At 47.6% G+C, this 19,499-nt stretch overlaps 1 protein-coding gene across 3 annotated transcripts in view; it reads left to right on the plus strand.

Moving 5' to 3' along the window:
* Positions 1-19,499, plus strand: part of LOC8041089 — a 289,123-nt gene that overhangs the window by 202,938 nt on the left and 66,686 nt on the right. For all 3 annotated transcript variants that reach the window (XM_040209813.3, XM_029987103.4, XM_029987102.4), the window contains one exon: positions 14,603-14,950. In XM_040209813.3, the coding sequence (XP_040065747.2) occupies positions 14,603-14,950 (348 nt within the window). The remainder of the gene's footprint in view (positions 1-14,602; positions 14,951-19,499) is intronic.

The raw sequence follows: 19,499 nt of genomic DNA on the forward strand, positions 1-19,499 counted from the left end.
CAAATATATTTCCATAATCGTTCATCCGGTCTTTTCTTTAAGACCGGTGGAAGAGCGACGGTGCAAGACACTATCAGCTGTTTCTTGAACCATTCCACGGTGCTCCCAACCAGAGAGGCCACGTTCATTCCAGCAAAGTGAGTCTCGCACAGTATACACAAATACAATATAGCTTCGCCAATACTGGAAACTCCTCCGAAAACACATAGGAGCGGCGGCGAACGTGACAGTGGCGCCTCTAGCGGACTCGGAGTCTACGGAAGCAGTCGTCGCAATGGAAAAGTATAGGCTCCGCGACGTCCTCGAGCTTTACAAGCCCCGTATCGTCACCCTAACAGCAGAAACAATTTATTACGGTCAGTTCGCTTGCAAAGCGGAATCCACTGATCGCAACTGCAACGACAATCGAATAACAACGCGCGCATAAACAAAGATAGAGCAGTTTATTTAGCGGTCTCAAACGCCTCTCAGGGGATCACACGCGTTTGAAACGCGCCTGGGAAGCGGAAAAAAGGCGTTTAGCTACTCGAACTACGTCGTAATAGTTAAAACATGCAAAAACGACATGTTAATATTATCAGAGCAAGCGCACGAGCTGCTGGAGCATAAAAACAAAACAAAAAGTAAGGGTAAAAATGAACGTGCAAACACTTACCGAACTTTGCAGAAAAAATGGTGTCGCCATTCCCGACGAAAATAAGAAGAAACGGGAAAGAGAAGCGAACAACGGCGAATAAAACAAAGAAGCTAGCAAAAAACTATTTCGACGACGACGATCGTTGCGGCGCTTATAGAAAAAAAGAAAGAAAAATGGAAAGCAGCAAATGAATAGCTGCTGGTCGCCACCGGTGTTGAGTTCACGACAAGCAAAGCGGAAGCAACAGACGAAACTAATGAAAAAAGAAGAAAGCGTCCCTTTTATTTTTTTCAGCTGCTTGTTGTACATTTCTTTATTTGCTTTCGCGGCGTAGGTACGAACTAAAAACAAAACAGGGGAAATAAGTAACGCAGTGCAGCTGACACCGCCTGGTAAAAAAGAGTCGCAGAAATGTTTTGGTCGCACGCAGCAATCTTCTATAGACCTTTTCATCCTCCTCCGCATGGGCGCTGCCATCTTGGAATCACGTGACGCGGCAGCCATTAGGTTGCTTCAACTTGCTGCTCCGTTCTCCTCTCCGCGCCTTGGCGGATGCGTTGTATTCGTGTTTTTCGTTGTGTTTCACCGCACTTTCTTGCCTTACTTCGGAAACTGTAGTCCGATCCGTCCACTCGACGACTACGAGGGTTCAAAGGTCTTTATGACAGCTGAGGTTTGTTTACTAATAGTTGCGGAACATTCTTAGTTAGAAGCGCGTATATTAATATTGCTTATTTAGGATTGAAAGACATCAATAGTCAGCGCAAGGACACTATCTGTATTTCCTGAAAGTATCGTTCTTTGCATTCCTAATATATCAAAAACAGTTTGTTTTGATTATGTGAGGTAGCTCGCGGAGGAGGTAGACAACGAGCGTTTAACTTGCGTTTTATTTGAGGCTAGAAGTAATGGTACGTCAGCATCAAACGATTTGTTTGTTCATAATATCACACCTACATGTGCATGAGGTTCTCAATTTTTTTTTTTTCGATGTAATCATTCGGTTGGTCCGTTTACTTATGAAGTTTAAGAGATTGTATACCGTGCTCGCACCCCCATTTCGACAGTCATTTATTTTAACACAAAGACTGGGACGTCCCGCGTAAGAAACTTCCACAGACACTTCACAGTAGCGAGTTTTAGAATAGCGTGCACAAAAAAATAACATTGTTTCTATTTGCAAATCTAAAACGCAGTTTGGGTTCGGCGCATGCGCAATAATGACGGCGCTTTTCTTTTCTTTTCTTTTTTTGCGTATGTTGTTTTAACTTTTGCCAGTATCTAAAAACCACAATACTTGACGCCGAAAAAAAAAAAAAAAAAGAGCCGTTTGCATAACAATGGACTTCTTCCAAAACCGACGCGCCCCATCGCGGCGAAATACCACGCAGTGCACTCTGGGAACTAGTTGGCCACTCAGTTTCGGTTTCGACTGAGCAGCTTCATCTCATGCTATCACGCCGCGACCGAACGTGCTGCTTGCGTTTTCGATTATCTGACTTTTCACGAACGTACAATACACTTATTCTGGAGCGATACAAAACGAAGACCGGGGCACTTTCCTTGGTTCCCGAAACACCGAATATTATGAGTGCGTGTGCAAACGTAGTAAGATGTGGCTTAGTCACCTCACCCCACGAGTGCATCTTTGAGTTCAATTTCAATGATCCCGTCTAGTACCAGTGAACTAGAACTGAAATTTGGTCATCTGGAGCCTTACACGTATTTTGTTTGCCAAACGTCCGCTTCTTGTTACTTCATTTAGCGAAAAGCAAGCCGCATCCTCACAGGAGAATCAAAGTTGAGCCCAGCGTTGACGCATGAACTTTTGAAACGCAATAAATTCGACCTCGCTACTGCAGAAAAGTTACTTTGATGTCTTCCTCGTGTCATCATACATCTCCCACTCAAATTTTATGCTGATAGAAGATGAAGTTTTCGCGAACGCTGAGATCGGCTAGCTACGACGGAGGCCCTAACAAGCGTCCCCTACTCCTCGCTAAGCCTTTTTGGACGAGCATTATTGACGCCCAAGATCTGTGACTGAACGGTGTGTCCGAAATGATCTCGGCATACTCAGGTAGGAAGAAAGCAAACGCATAATAAATATTATGGCCATTAGCAACCGTCAACCGCGCTTTGAATAGTTTCGTTCGTTTGGTTCATGCCCGTCCGGCGCACTTCCGGCGAACGGTGCAACATTCTTCACACAAGTGCTCGACTTTTGCTTTCTTAAAACGGTCTGTATGTGCGAATGTGCCTATATGATTTCAGGATAACTTTATGCGCATACGCGATGTTGAATATTCGTGGAAAGCAAGCGGGTGGGGACTTCACTTCGTGCAGTGCTGCGGGTCAGTACAGATAAGAGATAAGAAGTTAGTTAAAATTGAGCTTTTCAATGGCGCCTCCGAGTTTTACTTCGCGTACTCGGGCGTATTAAGAAAAACAGTAATTGCAAAAAGTAATATTTCGTCTATGGACGCACGAAACAAACTTCCTGATCAACAACACCAATGTAAAGGCGCGAGCTCGATGTATGCATACTTATTGGTTGCTACAGCTTGTGGATTCGACACAAGCAAGATCCCCGAGCTTCGCAGCGTCGAAATTCCAAGCACAGGCTAGCCCACATACCTCGATTGGAACGCTAACGGAAAGGCTCAAGTACAAAAATACAACAAGCATGTGTTAAGACAAGCTATACGTCTCGCGCTTGTGCTAAAGCTTCGAGGTCTAGCCATTTAGGTTAGATTAGAGGCCACAAATGACGTTCTCGGGACCAGAAAACATGAGATAACGACCGTTAATAGTCCACGCTCTGTGTATATAATCTCTTGTCGACGTGTCGATCGAAACCGAAACCATGCCACCCTCCTCCGTGGCCAACTAGTTCCCAGAGTGCAACGCGCGCCGTGTTGCATGCAGGGCTTTATGGAAGTAGTCTATTATTTGAGTCCAGGATTGTCGATGGCGAATAGAGGTTTACTTTTGGTGGCTGGCGATGCCGAAATTTACAAAGGGAATCTGTTCAAACAAATAAATATTTGTTCACAAAGGTCCGTGAAGTGGTGCCTAGCGCTAGAATTAAATCAAACCTTCCGAGGTATTTCTCCTGCTGCGCCCTTTAACTTTATTTGGCCAATTTTACGGACGACAATTGCCAGATTCAGCTTGACGGACCTGTCACTTACATCATATCTTGAGTTAGAAAATGGTAATATAAAAATAATTTATTTCCTAGGGCCTATATTGCGAAATGTTGCTTATGAGTGGTTTAACAGTGTTGATAATTTAAGAAATTTTCTACTCGGCCTGTCAAAACACGCTCGAGTTTAGAATTTAGAAAAAAAGAGGCCATGACGATACTACTTGTTTATATAAATTATTTGCGTCATTACACGATACGTTTTTTAGTCTTCGAAGTTCACTAAGGGTTGGGTGCCCACGAAAACCAAACAGTGAGTAGTAAACTCGCGAGTTCATTTGTTCTGGCCGATTCAGTCCATTGCTAATCAAGCTGTCGATATGCTTCTTTATATTCACGTGTTAGTGTCTTCATTGGTTGTCTTTTCTGGAAGCTAGTGTCATCGGGTACGGCCGTAAACGATGGTAATCTTCCCTGTACATCAGTCAGGCGTTTCGCAACCGACCATAATCAGATACATTAAAGGAGTTGGAAAAACAAAGCCCACAATTTTGGCTAAAATACACCTCGTAGTCCTCAAGGTGGCTCAATACCACTGCTTCATTGGTTGTGTCCTACAAGGAAAATAATCGTATCACAAAATTAACCAAAAACAACGTAAAACAGCACTATAGCCGTTTTCACGTTGAAACCGAAACCCACCAAATTGAAGCAACCTAATGGCGCCGAGTGTGTCAGCGCCCTCTATCCGTCTGTGAGGCAACTACTAAAATGAAAAGGTCTATATGTGCTAGCAGTGAGTAACCTTTTTTTGCTTTGGAATTTCTTTTTCCAGTGACTTTGGCGGGTTGTTCGTTCGCTCGCTTGACGAAGCAGTTTAAAAGTGCATTCAAGTACTTGTTGACGTAGGTGTCCGTAGGTCGATGTAGGAAGCAGAAGAAAGATTTTCCACCACATCCCACAAACTTGTTCTTGAATGCGGCCGGTTGATCAACAAACGATGACCCGTAGCCCCCGTAGCAGACGTGCCGGCCGGAGTACACAAATAAAATTCGAATAAAAATGGGTAACGAGCTTACACCTCTTAATATATTTAATAAATATCAAAAAGCAGGTATGACGATTTTGGATTAGAAACTCACTCGAAGGCGAAAATAGGAGGTTATCGGAGACGACAGTGGAAGAAAACAACAAACACAACAACAAAGTCGCAGACGGCCCTCAAAATGCCCGGGCCAAGCGCAGACGAACCCAGGGTAGTAAGCGCCGAAGCGAAGGAAAGGGAGTAAAAACTAAGCCAAACAAAGCAAGGATACGCGATTGTTTACACGTCGGGCAAAAAAAAAGCAAAAAGCAAACAAAAAATATACACAGCAACATATAAGCAAAAGGGAGAAATAACGCGGCAGAGTGCCGTCGCCTCAAAAATATAAAAGAAAGAAGACTCAAAAATGAAAAGAGTGGAGACGGTTCAATGGGTGACGGCCTTTATCGTAGAGGTAAAGAAGCAGCGAAGCAGAAGATGTTGGTCGTCCCCGCGCTAACAATCGGAATTTGTGCACTGTAAATAACGTGACTGAAATCATCTTTTTTCGCGGGGCTACAACGCTCTCCCCTTCTTTCTTTGCAAGAGCGAGAAGTCTGCTTTTTTCGTAACTCCGCTTTTGTTAATCTATAATCACGTCAGCTTTGCATATGCGCAACGCCTTCTTTCGGAGCATACTGACATCGCCGTAACGTACGTGGTTCGAAATTGACTTCTGCTTCTTCATCCGGAGACGATCTTAACGGGATTAGCCAGCTCGCCTGTTCGACGAAACGGTTATAAGCAAGACACTCATGAGAAATGGTAATTGCAACGACAAAACGAATTGACTGATAAGAACAATAAAGTTGAAACGAAGCTATGTTCTGAAATGTTTGTACATTTCCCTTTTTCACGAAACAGCGCGAAGGCATACATTCGTGTTTTGCTTGGCTTACATAAGTTGTGACAGAATGTTTTCTTCGGGAGAACTCCGAAATTGCACCCAGAAAGCTGTAACATCTTTCCCACGCGAAGAGAATGTCCTTCACTCATGAGCTGGCACCCATTTTTTAACTTTCAAAGCAGCGAATGTCCGTGACAATTTTTTTTTCGTTGGTCACCTCGCACGGAGATAGGCAAAGCCAATGCATTTTGGAGAATTTGTTTGCCAGCAGAGACTCCGAGCTCGCCAGGGGCGCTGCAATCACTTTTCGCCCGTTTTCCGCGGGAGTTGCCAGTATTGGCTTCCACGGTATTTGGTATACATACGCGGGCCACGCCACATAGCCTCGCGGAGAAAACAAGTCCACCGTATACCAGCGCGGAGCCGCACGTGTTCTTTTGTTTACGGAGCACGGCCCACTCGGAGCTGAATCCACTGCCCTTTCATGCCGTTCGGCTCGAGCGCACTAAAAAAGGCGTGGCGGGCCCGGGGGGGGGGGGGGGGGGGGGTCGAACATTGACAGTGTCTTGAGGCGCTTGGTGTGAGTCCGTTACACACGAAGCCATAGTGCGGCCACCTTCCGCCTCTTCTGGCAAACAGGCACTCGCTCGATGGCATTTCCCAAATCAGCTCGCGGCCGCGCTCAAGTGGACTTTGATCGCTGCTCCTTGGGCATTTTCTCCGGTCGACGAGAATTCTCCATATCACCGTCTCACAGGGATGGGCAAAATATTTAAATACAAAATAATTCGAAATCCTTTTAATTACAAATTCAATGCACATTTTAAGATAAGTATTTATATACACGATACAAAGACAACGAGCGTATTGGATAATCTTCATATACTTTTCAAATACATTTTGTTCTTAAAGACTGACATCCGACTTGAATTTAATGCGAGCGAAATATATTTAATTACAAATGCAATTAACATTTCAAGAGAAGTATTTACTTACACGATACAAATGGAACGAGCGTATCTGATCATCTTCAAATACTTTTTCAAATACGTTTTGTTCTCAAAGTCCTGACTTAAATTTTAATTAGTTGTTGTCCTGACTTAATTTTGATACAAGTTGGACAACTTGCCCGAATAAAGATTGGAGTTTATTCATGCTAATAATCGAGTGCTTTGAAAGAATGTCGCATCTCTAAAGATAAAGCTCGTTTGTTATAGCTTCATAGGCGGTACAACATAAGGAGAAACAGTGTATTCAGTCTAAGATTAATTTAAAAGGCTGAGTCGATGCACCAAAGCCTTCTGAAACGACATGTCGTTGATTCGACGTGTTTAAAATATAAAATCACCCAACCAAAAGGGCAATGATTCTACTCATGCCCTTAATTCACCGTTTTACTCTTTTTTTTTTTTTCGTAATGTTTATTCGTAATGTTTATTATGCTCAATGCATGACTACCTCCGGAAGGGGTGCCCGCTATGACATTTGATCGCTAAAGGTAGTGCCCCAAAATTGCATTTGGGGCTGTATTTCAAGTATTTAAATACAGTTAATAAATATACGTCCCCATTATGTAGCTAAATACGTATTTCAAATACGTAATATTTCAAATACTTGTATTTGAAATACTGCCCATCCCTGCCGTCGCACAACTTACTAATTTTTTTTTTTTTATATATTTCGTATTAGGTAGCCTGACTTTCGAAAACGTGTCGTCACGTGTCGTCCCGAGTCACGACAGTGAGGTAACCGACCTCACATTCAAATCAACAACAGCGACGCCTCTGTTTTGCCACACGCGTAGCTTTGTGGCTTCCGAAATGAATCTGGGCTCGGTTTCACCAGAACTTGGCAGACGGCGAAGGCTACGTGTCTAGCAAGCCAATCAGAGCGCCGGAGCGAGGCACGTTGGGACGTATTGTTGTAGTGCACAGTCCTTCTGCGGAGAGTTTCCACGTGTTTCGCACCGTTGCTCCGATTGGCCCGAGGTATCTTTTGTAGCGTTCGCTCTTTGCCAAGTTGTGCTGAAAAAGAGTTTAATACGTTGAAGTTCGGGTGCCACCACCATGAAGCACACTCGGAGCCTGCCGAAATCGCTGGGGCGGGGCTTAGCGAAGATGCTCGGGTATAATTGAGCGCCCTCGGAACGGAAGTGAGCAGGGGCGTCTGGCGCCGTCAGTCACTACTCAGGGGATGCTATCCTCGTCTTTGTTATCGCATCTTTCTCGCCGCGTCAGGTTGTTGGATCGTTATTGCTTCTTGTCGGAAGGCCGCCGTGAACGTTTCTCGTGTGGCAAGAAGCTAGTGTGGCTTTGTCATCGGGTAGCTGCGGCATCACGACGACTTTTGACCTTTTCAGAGTTCGGAGTGGTCACGTGGTCCAGAATCACTTGCTGCTTTTGAGCTTGGGCTGGACTACTTCGTCGTCGTTAATTGAGCTCCTTGAATTTCTAAATGGAATTGCTCAGTTCCTGTAGTTCAGCGGAGCACTTTTGCTTATCGACTCTTGTCTCTGGAGAGCGCGGATTCATGGACGGTCTCGCAGAATTCATTAGAAAACCTGTCCTCTCCGTGACTGATGGTTTCATTCTGCGGTGTTTCGAAGTGTTTCCAACGGCGTTCACAGCCGCCTGCTTTCTCCCTCGCGTCAAAAAAAAAAAAAAAAAAGAAAACGAAGTTTTTTTTTTTTTTTTTTTTTTTTTTTTTACGTTTGCCAAATTTTGGGGCAAACTCTTCCTCGAAAGGCTGCCACTCTGGACCGGTTCGTTAGCCCGATGACTTAGCAGTGGAACTGACGTTTTGGGAACTGACCCGATTTTGTGATGGCAGCAGCGGCTATGACCTCGCGAGGCGTAAAGAAGAGGACGGCCGCCAAAAAGAGAAAAGCAGGCTTTTTTTTTTTTTTTTTTTCTTTGTCCGCGTGAGGGGAGGGGAGGGGAGGGGAGGGGAGCGGGGGGGGATGGGGGGGGGGGAGGGGGGGGGGGGGAGGGTCGGGTCGGTCCAACGGTCCGAAGTCCCGCACCTGGCACCTCTCCTTGGCCGCTCGGCCGCACCTGCCTGCTTCTTTTCTGGGCGTGATTTGGGCGTAAACTGGCGGACGCCGAATTTGTAGCCGGGTCGTCTTGAGACGCCGGCCGAGCCTGGTGCGGCTGTGTCGATGCAAGCTTTACGAGCCCTCGGGTAGTGTGTTTAACACTGAAAACGAAGAGTAATACTTTTGGCATCTGTTAACCTCTGTGTAGCTCCACTCCCTAAAAAAAAGCGCCCGTCACGAAACTGGTTCACGGTGGCACACTGTGCCAGCTTGGTGATGCTTGTTCGGAAAATAGCAGACAGTGCAAATAAAACGGGCTACTCTCGCAGATTAAGGAGCGGAGAAATAGAACACGCTAGCCCCTGTGTAGTATGTTCTGAAAGTTCCGACAGAGAGGGGCGGGGCGCTTGTTTAAAGAGTGGACAAGCGCGGCACACATTTGTGCTTTTGTACTTATGTAGCTCGTTGAGTGCGCCATTGTGACCGTTGAAAAAAGGGGAATGAGAAGAGGAGACTTTTGTACACGACATCGGAAGGATTAAGAAGCAAAGCCGTGACAATGGGGATTTATTATACACCGCCGTGACCTGGTGCGTCGAAGAAGAACGATACGGTATGCGCCTCGGGACTTGGTTCGCGGAATGCCCTAGAAAAATCCGTGTAAGTGATGTACGGTTTCGTCGAGAACGGACTTAGTGAGAGGGAAGTTGGAGGTTCTTCGTTCGGATCGATCCCTTTGAGTCTCTAGTTCCATTGGTCGCATCACGTATTTCAAGTCCCATCTCATCAACTAACTGGTTGAGCTGATTGGGACCTTCGTTTTCTCTCCAATACCCGTTTGTCGACTTCTCTGCGGGGCACGTATGTGGCCTGCCGTGGCCACGTGAAAATGAACATGTTGTCGGCTCACTTTTTAAATTTACCGGGATATTGAAACAACTTAATGATCATGAAAAGTATACTGTTAGAAAAAGGTAAAAGAACGTTTTTCAGCTTTGACGGGGTTACAGCAAAAACACAAAAAGGATAGACCTCGCCCCCCCCCCCCCCCCCCCCCCCCCCTCCCCCCTCTTCCTTTTTTTTTCTTTTCCGGATGTTTTACCTGTTCGCCCAACGCCCCACGTCACGTACTGGACAAATCACGGTAATGGGCCGTTGCTCCGAAACTGTACGGGGCTTTCTAGCGTTATCGTTTTGCCGAGGAGAGGGCCCTTCCGGGAACGCGAGATGCAGCCCGGGCGCGCGCGTCGACCGAGCGGAGCGAGCGAGGTCAGGACGGCGTCCCGTAATAGCCTAATCGAGCCCGTTAATGGCGCGACCCCCTTCACCTAAACTATCGTGACCGCTGTTAGCCTACTTTGCGGTCGCTTCGCGTTGTTTCGAACTTCGGGTGCGGAGCCCGCGTCCGAGAGCCGGGCGACTCCTCGCTTCCCGTCGCCCCATCGTGGATGATACCGCCTCCGGAATCGACTAATGACATAGCGACGGATTGATCAAACCGGTAATTAACGTTCGCGTCAAGGTAAAAACACAATTGGTGCTCGTGTCTCGAGCAGATGTTCGAAGGGGGGAAAACTGGATACGCGGAACCAATCGGCGGCGCGCTCTGGACGCTGGAGGTCTTCTGGCCGTTTCAAGGTCCCCGGGGAAAGGGTGGGGGCCGACCCGTTCAAGGTCAGACCGCCACATTGGTGTTTTGTTTCGCATCTTGCCCCACTGACTCGTGGCGCTTCTTGTTTTGCCGAGGTCAGCTGGCAGAACAATAGACCGGGACGCCGCTCGGTACAAACAGCGCGGCCGCAAGTCTTGTTGCGCCGGGAGCCTTCCGAGACCATCGCGGCGGCGTCAGCGTCTTGTTTTTGGCGGTGATGCGGGTTGGAGCTCCCGATTGCTTCAACTCGGAGCTGCGGTCTGGCTTCCCGGAACCTTCTCTGACACCGCGGTGGGAACTACTCTCTCGCCGAACCAATGAACCGACTGCTTTTCGTCACCTGAATCTGACCCCGTCCTCACGTAGCGAAAGATAGGCGTATAACGGGTCCATTAAGCACGTATAGCGTCCACCGCACTGTCAGCTTAGGGGTGAAAGGAGTGTAGCGCTTTTGAGTATCATGGAAAGATGCGATATTGCTTTTCGGTAATTATACGCATGCGGAGTTGCCTCGAGTTTCTCGGTGTCATTTCGGTCGCTTTGATGTTGTTTTCTGCGCTTCTCTCGGTGGATTGTCGGGGTGGACTTGTATCGTTTTTCATGGCCTACTACTTACATACCTTACCTACCTACCTTAGCCGACTCTAAATTCGCAACTTTCAGCGATGGTGGTAGCGCGGTGTGAGAATCACACTCCCTAGCTCCTGGATGATCGGCTTCCGAATAAAGGTGCTTGCCAACACCTTCCTGAGGGGAAAAAAAAAAATCTAAGGCTCTGATACTGCTCGTATATAGCTACACTAGAATGACTCACGCGTCGCAGATCCAGCCTCGTACTGCTGTTCTACGACAATCATCCAGATAACGGCCATTTTGATAAGCACCGGTGCGCCCCCTATGGGTCGTGAAAGTTGCTGTGGATTGCTTTCCACCCACTTGCTCCATTCCCTCCTCATTTCCTTTCCAGCTTTGAATTAATAAAGATCCAACTTGCTAATGTGACGTGCTGTTGGGCTATTTTCCATTCGTTCTTTGTTCGTTCGAGCCTCTTACTTAGCAGAGGATAACCTTCTAAGTTCGTGAATCTTTTTTTTTTTTTTTTTCTCATTTGAGCGCCCTTTGCACCCGGGAGTTTTGTTCAATTAAGAGCGATGTTCAGAGCTGTCGTGCCTACATCTAAGCTTTTTTTTTTGTGTATATATATATACACAGTTCTCGCTATTAACTTACATCCTGAGCTTGTACGTGAACCAATTGATGGGAAAAGCTCGGAGAGTTCTTGCATAACTCGAGCTTCTTATCTCGAGGGCCGCTGATATATGATAGCGCGCTGTTCAAACATCTCTCGTTTTTATTTTATTCGCTTTCTTCAGGTGTCAACGAAATTGGCAAAAAAAGTGGCTCTACTTTTACATATATATATTCCGTTGAATTTACGAGATATTAACAATTGCCGCGCAGTGGTTGCCGCAGAACTGCGAACAAATAGTTCGTCTGGTTTTGGCTCAATTCGTTGTTTTATAAGAATCGATAGGAAGCACTAATAGTTTCATCGTAAAACGAGCGGAACAGGGGCTTAACTGGCTCAAAACTCCGTTATTTATTTATTTATTAATTTTTTTTAAGCTCACTGGATGGGCGGGATTGCTGTCTTTTGCGAATATCCCCGGGTGGGGCAGCCCCAAGCCTGCCTCGAGCGTCGTCCGTTTAGGATAGCCTCCACTGGCAATCGAGTCCCATTTGAAATTGAGGTTTTCACGGTAGACCGCCGAATATTTGCGTGCAACGCGAATGTGGCAAAGCCGTGAATGGTAGTTTACGCCAGTGATGTGATTGCTGCGCCAATTGCGCCAAACTGCGCCAAGGGTCTAACCATGTTACATCCTGCTACAATTTGCCAAAATATGGGTAATCTGCGCCAAGCCTGCGCCGAGCAAATAATTTCGGTCGCCTTTCAAAACCGAAACTAAACTGAGTACTGTAATTGAGCATGAGTGTGTTATGTGCACAAGCGGCCGCCCGACACAAAGTGTCCTGCATCAATTGTCCACCCGGTCTTAAATGGTTTTCCCGCCGTCTCGCGTTTGGCGCTTTCGTCGTCTCGTGATTCTCGTCTCGCGTCTTTCTTTTTATTATGCTTTTATATATTTTCAACGATAGACGCGGCTGTGTGGGGTGTGTGCGGACGCTCCGACGCTAGCGTGTCGGGTACTATTCTTGCGGTCATGCTGTGAAACGAAACCATGTTTTTGCGTGGCGGGAGTTACTTTGTGAGCTGAAGCACTCGCTCCTGAAAGCAGCGGCCGTGGGGAAACTATATGTGGTCCCTGCCTTCTAGTCATCGTGGTCGCGCGACGTCTGGTGTTGCCGTTTCTACGTCGCTGCAGATATGGCGCTTTCTAAGATAAAACTAAGTACCGCCACAAGTTCATCAACATTCCTTTTCTTGTTTAAATAACGCGTTACTACAAAAATCTATCTTTAACTCAAAGACTGATGTGTCGAAGTATTGATTACATAGGTTTCTCTCGGTGGGCTTTCTTTCGAAAGCCCGGTACGTGAAAGATCTTCCGCGAAAGAAAGTTGGTGAAGAGAACTGAGCTAAAGTAAAGAAGGCAATGGTCTGCACGCTGAACTCGCACAGCGCGCTTGTTTGTTTCGAGTTCAGTCATTGCACGAAGCGCTCCAAGAACTTTTGACCCTGGCTCGCGATGTGTTACATCGATGCGCTCAGGTTTCTTTTTTCTTTCGTGTGTGTGTGCGTTTAGCTTGTACCTTGTTTGCCGGCCTGGCAAGCACGTGCCGCTGGACTGTCTTTTGTAGTATGCTCGACAGTTATATTTTGCACAGAATTTTGGGAATCAGTTGGTGACGGAGCGGAGTGGCATGGTTTCGGTTTCAATCGAAGCGTCGTTGTCTCCGCTCGCGCGACGAAGCACGCGCAACTGCAAGCTTGCCGAAGTTGCCCTCACGTGCATGCGAACATGATTGCACGACAGAGGCATCAGCCAGGACGCGTGCAGTCGATTGTTTTTTACGTTTGCTTACCTTTGACGAAAATCTGGTACTTCGGGAACCAGTAAAACGGTGGCAAGCGGTTTTTCGGAATTGCTCGGCAACCCTTACAGCACACTACACTTGTGGGATGTCACAGCAGTAAAAACACAAGCAGCGAGTTCCGTCACAGCACGTCAGATCAGACTACAACAGAACACAAAGTTCCCTTTCTTTGTACAGCAATTAAGACGAATATTTTTACGTTTCAAAGAATATCTGCTCCAAAAGCCACTTTTGCTACTAGGAAGCACTGTCTCAATTGGCTGCTCCAAAAGCCATTTTTGCTGCTCCAAAACACAGTTTTGGCTGCTCCGAAAGGTGCTCCAAAATGGGTTAGGCCAATCACATCACTGTTACGCACTGTTACCGAGCTCTGTTTGGCCAACGGTGCGCTTTGAAGTTCACTTACTCGACGTTCGAAGCACTTGATGCTTGTGTTTTTTTGTGTTTTTTTTTCGCACGGACTATGGGATACGAAAAGGGTATTTTATTTCGTCGATAGCCGGAGCAGAGGGAAATGACCTCGCAATCAAAAGGCTCAGCGGTGAAGGCTTTCCAAGGTATCCAATGTAGGCATTCCTCGCCGACAGACTGTCCCTCTTCCTAGACCTAACGGCGGAGCTTTTCAGTGCCGTTGACCACGCTCGTCCATTTGGCCCCCTCCTTCGTTTTCACGGCACATTGAACCCTGGAAAGCTTTGTAGGCCTGTAGGAATCAGAAACGTTCCTGACATTCGAGCCATCAAGCCACCAGCTAAGCACCTTTCATAGTACTTTTTTTTTTTAATATGTAAATATTGTGTATATTGTTGGTTCTGATTTAAGTAAGCTCCAATAGCCCATTCCAATAGTTGACTTTTGCACCCTGCATCCTACACCGTGGTCTACACTGGACTGTGGAGTGCGTTTTGAGCATGCACATTGCCTCTGTTCTGCGGAATATCGAACACCGGGCATGCACTGCAACAAAAAGACTCGGTAGTTCTTTTCCTTTTTTCTTTTTCTTCATCTTTTGAATGATGAGCGCTGAAAAGCTGAATAGACTCGTTCCGGCGCTACGATCCGCAAGTGGGCATTGGTTGTGGCATGGCGTCCCTGGGTTTTGTGACTCTGTTTAAGGTTCGCGCGTCTTCTCTATTTGCAGATGTCCTTGGTGGATTGGTGCGCCGCCCGCAGTCACGACGAGTCGGACAAGGAGAACAGGGAACTCCCTCAGCCACAGCCGATTCAGCAGCCTCATCATCATCAGCAGCAGCAAGTGCAGCAGCAGCTTCAGCAGTCGGTGTCTTCGTCCTCGGAGCCCGGCTGCTGCCCCGCCTGGTGGGCCGTTCAGGTGACGAGTCGCGAGCGGAGCTGGACCCTGCGGCGCTCGTACGACAACTTCCGGCTGCTGGACGAGCAACTGCACCGCTGCGTCTACGACCGGCAGCACTCGCGGCTCGCCGAGCTGCCGGACCCGGGACAGCTGCCCGCCGAACCCCAGCAGAGGGAGGTGCGCACCCTGTCTCTTTCGTTTGGCTTACCTTTCCTTTCTGTTTGGCACATTCTCGGGAACTTTGATCGATCTCCAGGGGGATGGATATCTGCGGCGAGTTATTTCAAGTTGGCTGAAAAGGAAAAGGGAACGGGACAAATTTCTTCAAATTTTTAATTGGTATATGTTGCGGGCGCGTTGTACATAGCAGAACGATTTGATAGTAATAGTAAATTGGTAACTTATTTGCACACATACACTGTCACTAAGCAGCTACGGGCACATTAAAGCTAACAGATAGTTTGAGTGGTGGCAGCTGAAAACAAAATTGCTGGGTAAATGTTTCAAACGCGACAAAAATCGAAAGTAATATAAGAAAACAAGTCAAGAAAAAAGTGAAAGGAAAAAAAAATAGTATAAGAAATTGTGTTTCTCTGTGCAAGGACAGGTTCGTGACGTCCATACAAAACGAAATTTTCAGTAATGATAATAATAATAAATGATCTTGCTGTGATGGATTATTCGACGACTACATACGGGTCCATCTAATAAGTGAACAGTTCGCGATTGGCTACATAGGGTCAATAAAACAACTCCAAAGCAATTTTCTTTATGATGCAGTCGGCGCATTAGAAATTAGAACATGACCATTAGAAGCGTCATAATGTGCTTCCAACGTTTCGAGCAACGCCGAAACGCCATCACTTTTTATTTCCCAACACTCTATAAATATGCCCCCCGGACCTGTAGTCGAACATATTTGATAAGAACATCGTGTTCAGTGAGAGCTCGTGATGGCATTTCGGGACCGAGATGTTTTCTGGGCACATCAGCTCTCTCTGTATGCTTCTCCGCGTGGCTTGCGGGCAAGTAGGCGTGTGACATTTCTAGAGCATAATACGAGTAACGCGACTAATAATGATGATGAGAACAACTTACATTTGCGTTTCAGTGAATGGCGATTTTCACCACGTGTTTCTGAACGTGCTTTCACGTCTTCGTCTTTAGATTCGCTCAAGGAGTTGAGCGAGCGAACCTGCCGCCACAGCTAGCCGCTAGGTACCGTCGATTTTGCTGGGGTCGTCGATACTCGCGGCTTTCTTCGTAGCCGGCACGAACTACGGAAATACTCTTGCATGGAACCTTTAGCATTTCGTCGTCGTTCAAGTAACGACCACACAACACTAATGATAAGAATTAAAAAAAAAAAATACAGCCAACATTTGTCTGCAGCAGAGAACTCATGTCAAACGAAACGCATAACGCTTTAACACTGCAGCAATCTTAGAAAAAAGTTTGTAGCAGTTAGAAATTAAAAGTTAGCTACTGCTTGTTACAACATTCAACACCTTGTTAGCAAGTGCAGTTAGTAACGGTCAAGTTAGTAACGTTACTGACTCAAGAAGCTAGTAAGGGTTACTAACCAGCCTAGTATATTTCACTAGGCTTTAGCTAGTAATTGGCACTAAAGGCCCGTTCACACACTTGCAACTTCTTAGGACCGAGTACCTTGAAACCTCTTACAATTTCTTGCGACGAGAGAACACACTTGCACCATCTATGGGTAGCAGTGGAAACTTTGGCAGTTCCGTATATTTCTTAATTTTCTCGCGCACCATCCTTTCTTCCTTGGCTTGCAAGACTTTTGTATAGGTGTTATGCAACTTTTGCGGTAGTTATGAACCAGCGCAAAAGTTATAAACTTTAATGTCTATGTTATAAACGCTAATTTCTTCTAAATATTAGGGGCATTTGACCTCGAAAATACCGCAAAACCTGCGCTCTAGTGAAAGGCAGTTCCAGAGTCATCGCGTAGATGGCGCCAGCGCGCCACTGCGTGTCTCGTTGTAAGAGATTTTAAAGGTCCGTTCACACTCTTGCAACCGAGTACGACTGAGAGAGACCACACCGGTTTTTAATTTTCTTGCTACCTCTTAGGACCGGATGCGCTGCAGCGGGGCAAGTCCTAAGACGTCCGAAGAGGCTTAAAAATCGGTCCTGTCTCTCTCGGTGGTACTCGGTTGCAAGAGTGTGAACGGGCCTTATTAAGGCACTCGGTTCTAAGGAGTCGTAAGTGTGTGAACGGGCCTTAACTTTCACAAGATCTAGTAACCGCTACCCGAAACCAGGTGGCGCTAGTCAACGTCTAATTCAACATTGGCAACAACAAAAACGTATCTGCGATAGGTGCTCTTTTTTTTTTTTTTCACGCTGCTTACATGCACATTTGCGCAGGTGTTATACATTTAACACAGACAGGGAATTAGGACACAGATTACACACACGCACAACACACGCGACGGCACGCTAACCGAATCGCTGCCCCCAGCGGCTACCGATGCGTCTTTTACAGTGATCATTTGTAAGAAGTCGGTTGATGAGTGACCACATCGTCTGTGAACGATGTTACACATATGGTGCCGCTTTCGCACCAATAATATACTCCAATATTCTTGCTAAACATTCCAAGGAACGTATCTCTTACTAAGATGTAATGGTGCACACAGTAATTATTTACGGCAGTCTATAATACAGTTTCCCCATAGGTTCCCAGGAGCCATGTTCTCGCTTTCCCGCACAGCAGCTGCAGTCGCTATTTGTCGCGCGTTTGAAGTAGTAAATGGTTAATAAAAAGGTAGTAACGCTCAGAAAAGGGCAGTAACTGCTGCATTTACTAGCTTTGTACCGGCTTTTTCTAAGAGCCATGTTCCCGCTTTCCCGCACAGCAGCTGCAGTCGCTACTTGTCGCGCGTTTGAAGTAGTAAATGGTTAATAAAAAGGTAGTAACGCTCAGAAAAGGGCACTTACTGCTGCATCTACTAGCTTTGTACCGGCTTTTTCTAAGAGCCACGTTCCCGCTCTCCCGCACAGCAGCTGCAGTCGCTACTTGTCGCGCGTTTGAGGTAGTAAATAGTTAATAAAAAGGTAGTAACGGTCAGAAAAGGGCAGTAACTGCTGCAGTTACTAGCTTTGTACCGGCTTTTTCTAAAAGTGTGTAGCACAATTCACGGCAAACAGACTGTTCAAAACGTTCGACATTCACTTGCAGGCGCCGATCTTTTCAGTTTATTCTTTATTTGCGGCTTCGTAGACGTTTGACGGCAAGCTTGGCCGAGCGGAAGCGTCGATGGAGCGCGCTCAGTCGGTGCGGTGTATAAACTCGTCGCAGCTGGTTAGCAAATGTGGCCGGAAGTTTATCCGCTTGGAACGTCTTGCGCGGTTGAGCCGCTGCCACGAGTTGGTGTATTCTATGGTTTACTTTATTGTTCGTAAGAGCTTAGCTCTTGCAGCCTCCCAGCTTGGGGAACAGGCGGCCATATTATCCTGTGCGCCAACAATACGTGGGCTTCTTGAAACTTCGATGTGTATCCAACTGGTTACAGCGGTGTACACGCTTCGGAGTGCGCTGTTGAAATCGTCAGAACGTGCCGTCTCGTCTTATTACTTTTCCTTGTTTCTTTGTATGTATGCGTGCATGCAAATGCGTGTCAAGGTCAAAAAAGGCATGAATCAAGACGTTTGTCACGCGAAGGGTCATTGGAATAACGCGTGGACTTGTTCGCTTCAAGGTACTCCGCTCGCGAGCGAAAGCGATAAGGGGAAGGGAGCAACACTCTTGCAGTTTTTCAATCCACGAATTGGCGCGAGGGATAAAGACGCAGCCTCTTCTCCGGCCTCCCTCCATCCATTACCGCTCTCGACTTTAGCGTCGCAGGCGTGCTCTTCCGAGCGTCGTTCCCACGGGTGCCCCACAGAACTCGCGCAACGCCGGCGGAATCGCGCTTTCCGTCGGCCGTCCACTTCGGTGAGTGGCTCTGGCAAACGAGCCACAGACAAACGTGCTACTCAGAGCCGTACGGCAGAGCCGCCGCCGCTCTTTGCCCCTTATAAAAAGTCACGTCCAGATCGAGACCGCCGCTGCTAGTGGAACCCGGGGAACAACACCGCGTTGCTGGATGGTGGCGGCGGTGGACGCCCTCCTCCGGTCGTCCCGAGGGCCTCTCCCTTCCTGTCTGCTCGTTGCTTTTGCCGCCGCGGCGTTGGGTGGCTTCCTCGGCGGCTGGTACTTTCTTGAATGGCCCCCTTTGATATCCGCGGAGACGTCAGCGGCGATCTCCGGCTTCTCCTCCGCCGCATTCCGGGCGCGAGGAGCGTTCGGCTGCCCTCTCCTTCGCGAATTTTCGTGGCCGGCCGAACCGGCAGCCGACTCGGGCGAAGGCCCCCTCGGAGCGCGTTGGACCAGCGGGCGAGCGCGGATAGGCGGCCAGACCTGTCCTATTTCGGCCGGCGTTCGGCTGCTCGACCCACATGCGCTGGTGCACTGCTCGCGCCGCAGCCGTCGTGGTCCGTGCTCGGCGTGCCGGCTGGGGGCGACCGCCTACTCCTGACGACCGCCGACGTGGGAACGAGCTCGGTCGCGGTCGCCGCCGGCGGTCGTGCGTGCACCTGCCAGCTGCTGTCTCGTGACCGCCGCTGTCCGTTCGCGTGCCTGGATTGCGCCGTGGGCGACCCCTCGGTGATGTTCGCTGCCTGGATTAACCGTGCGTCGGACGTTGCTGCTTCGAAG

This window comes from Ixodes scapularis, unplaced genomic scaffold, assembly GCF_016920785.2.
Source record: "Ixodes scapularis isolate PalLabHiFi unplaced genomic scaffold, ASM1692078v2 PGA_scaffold0__279_contigs__length_252992795, whole genome shotgun sequence".
Lineage (NCBI taxonomy): Eukaryota > Metazoa > Arthropoda > Arachnida > Ixodida > Ixodidae > Ixodes > Ixodes scapularis.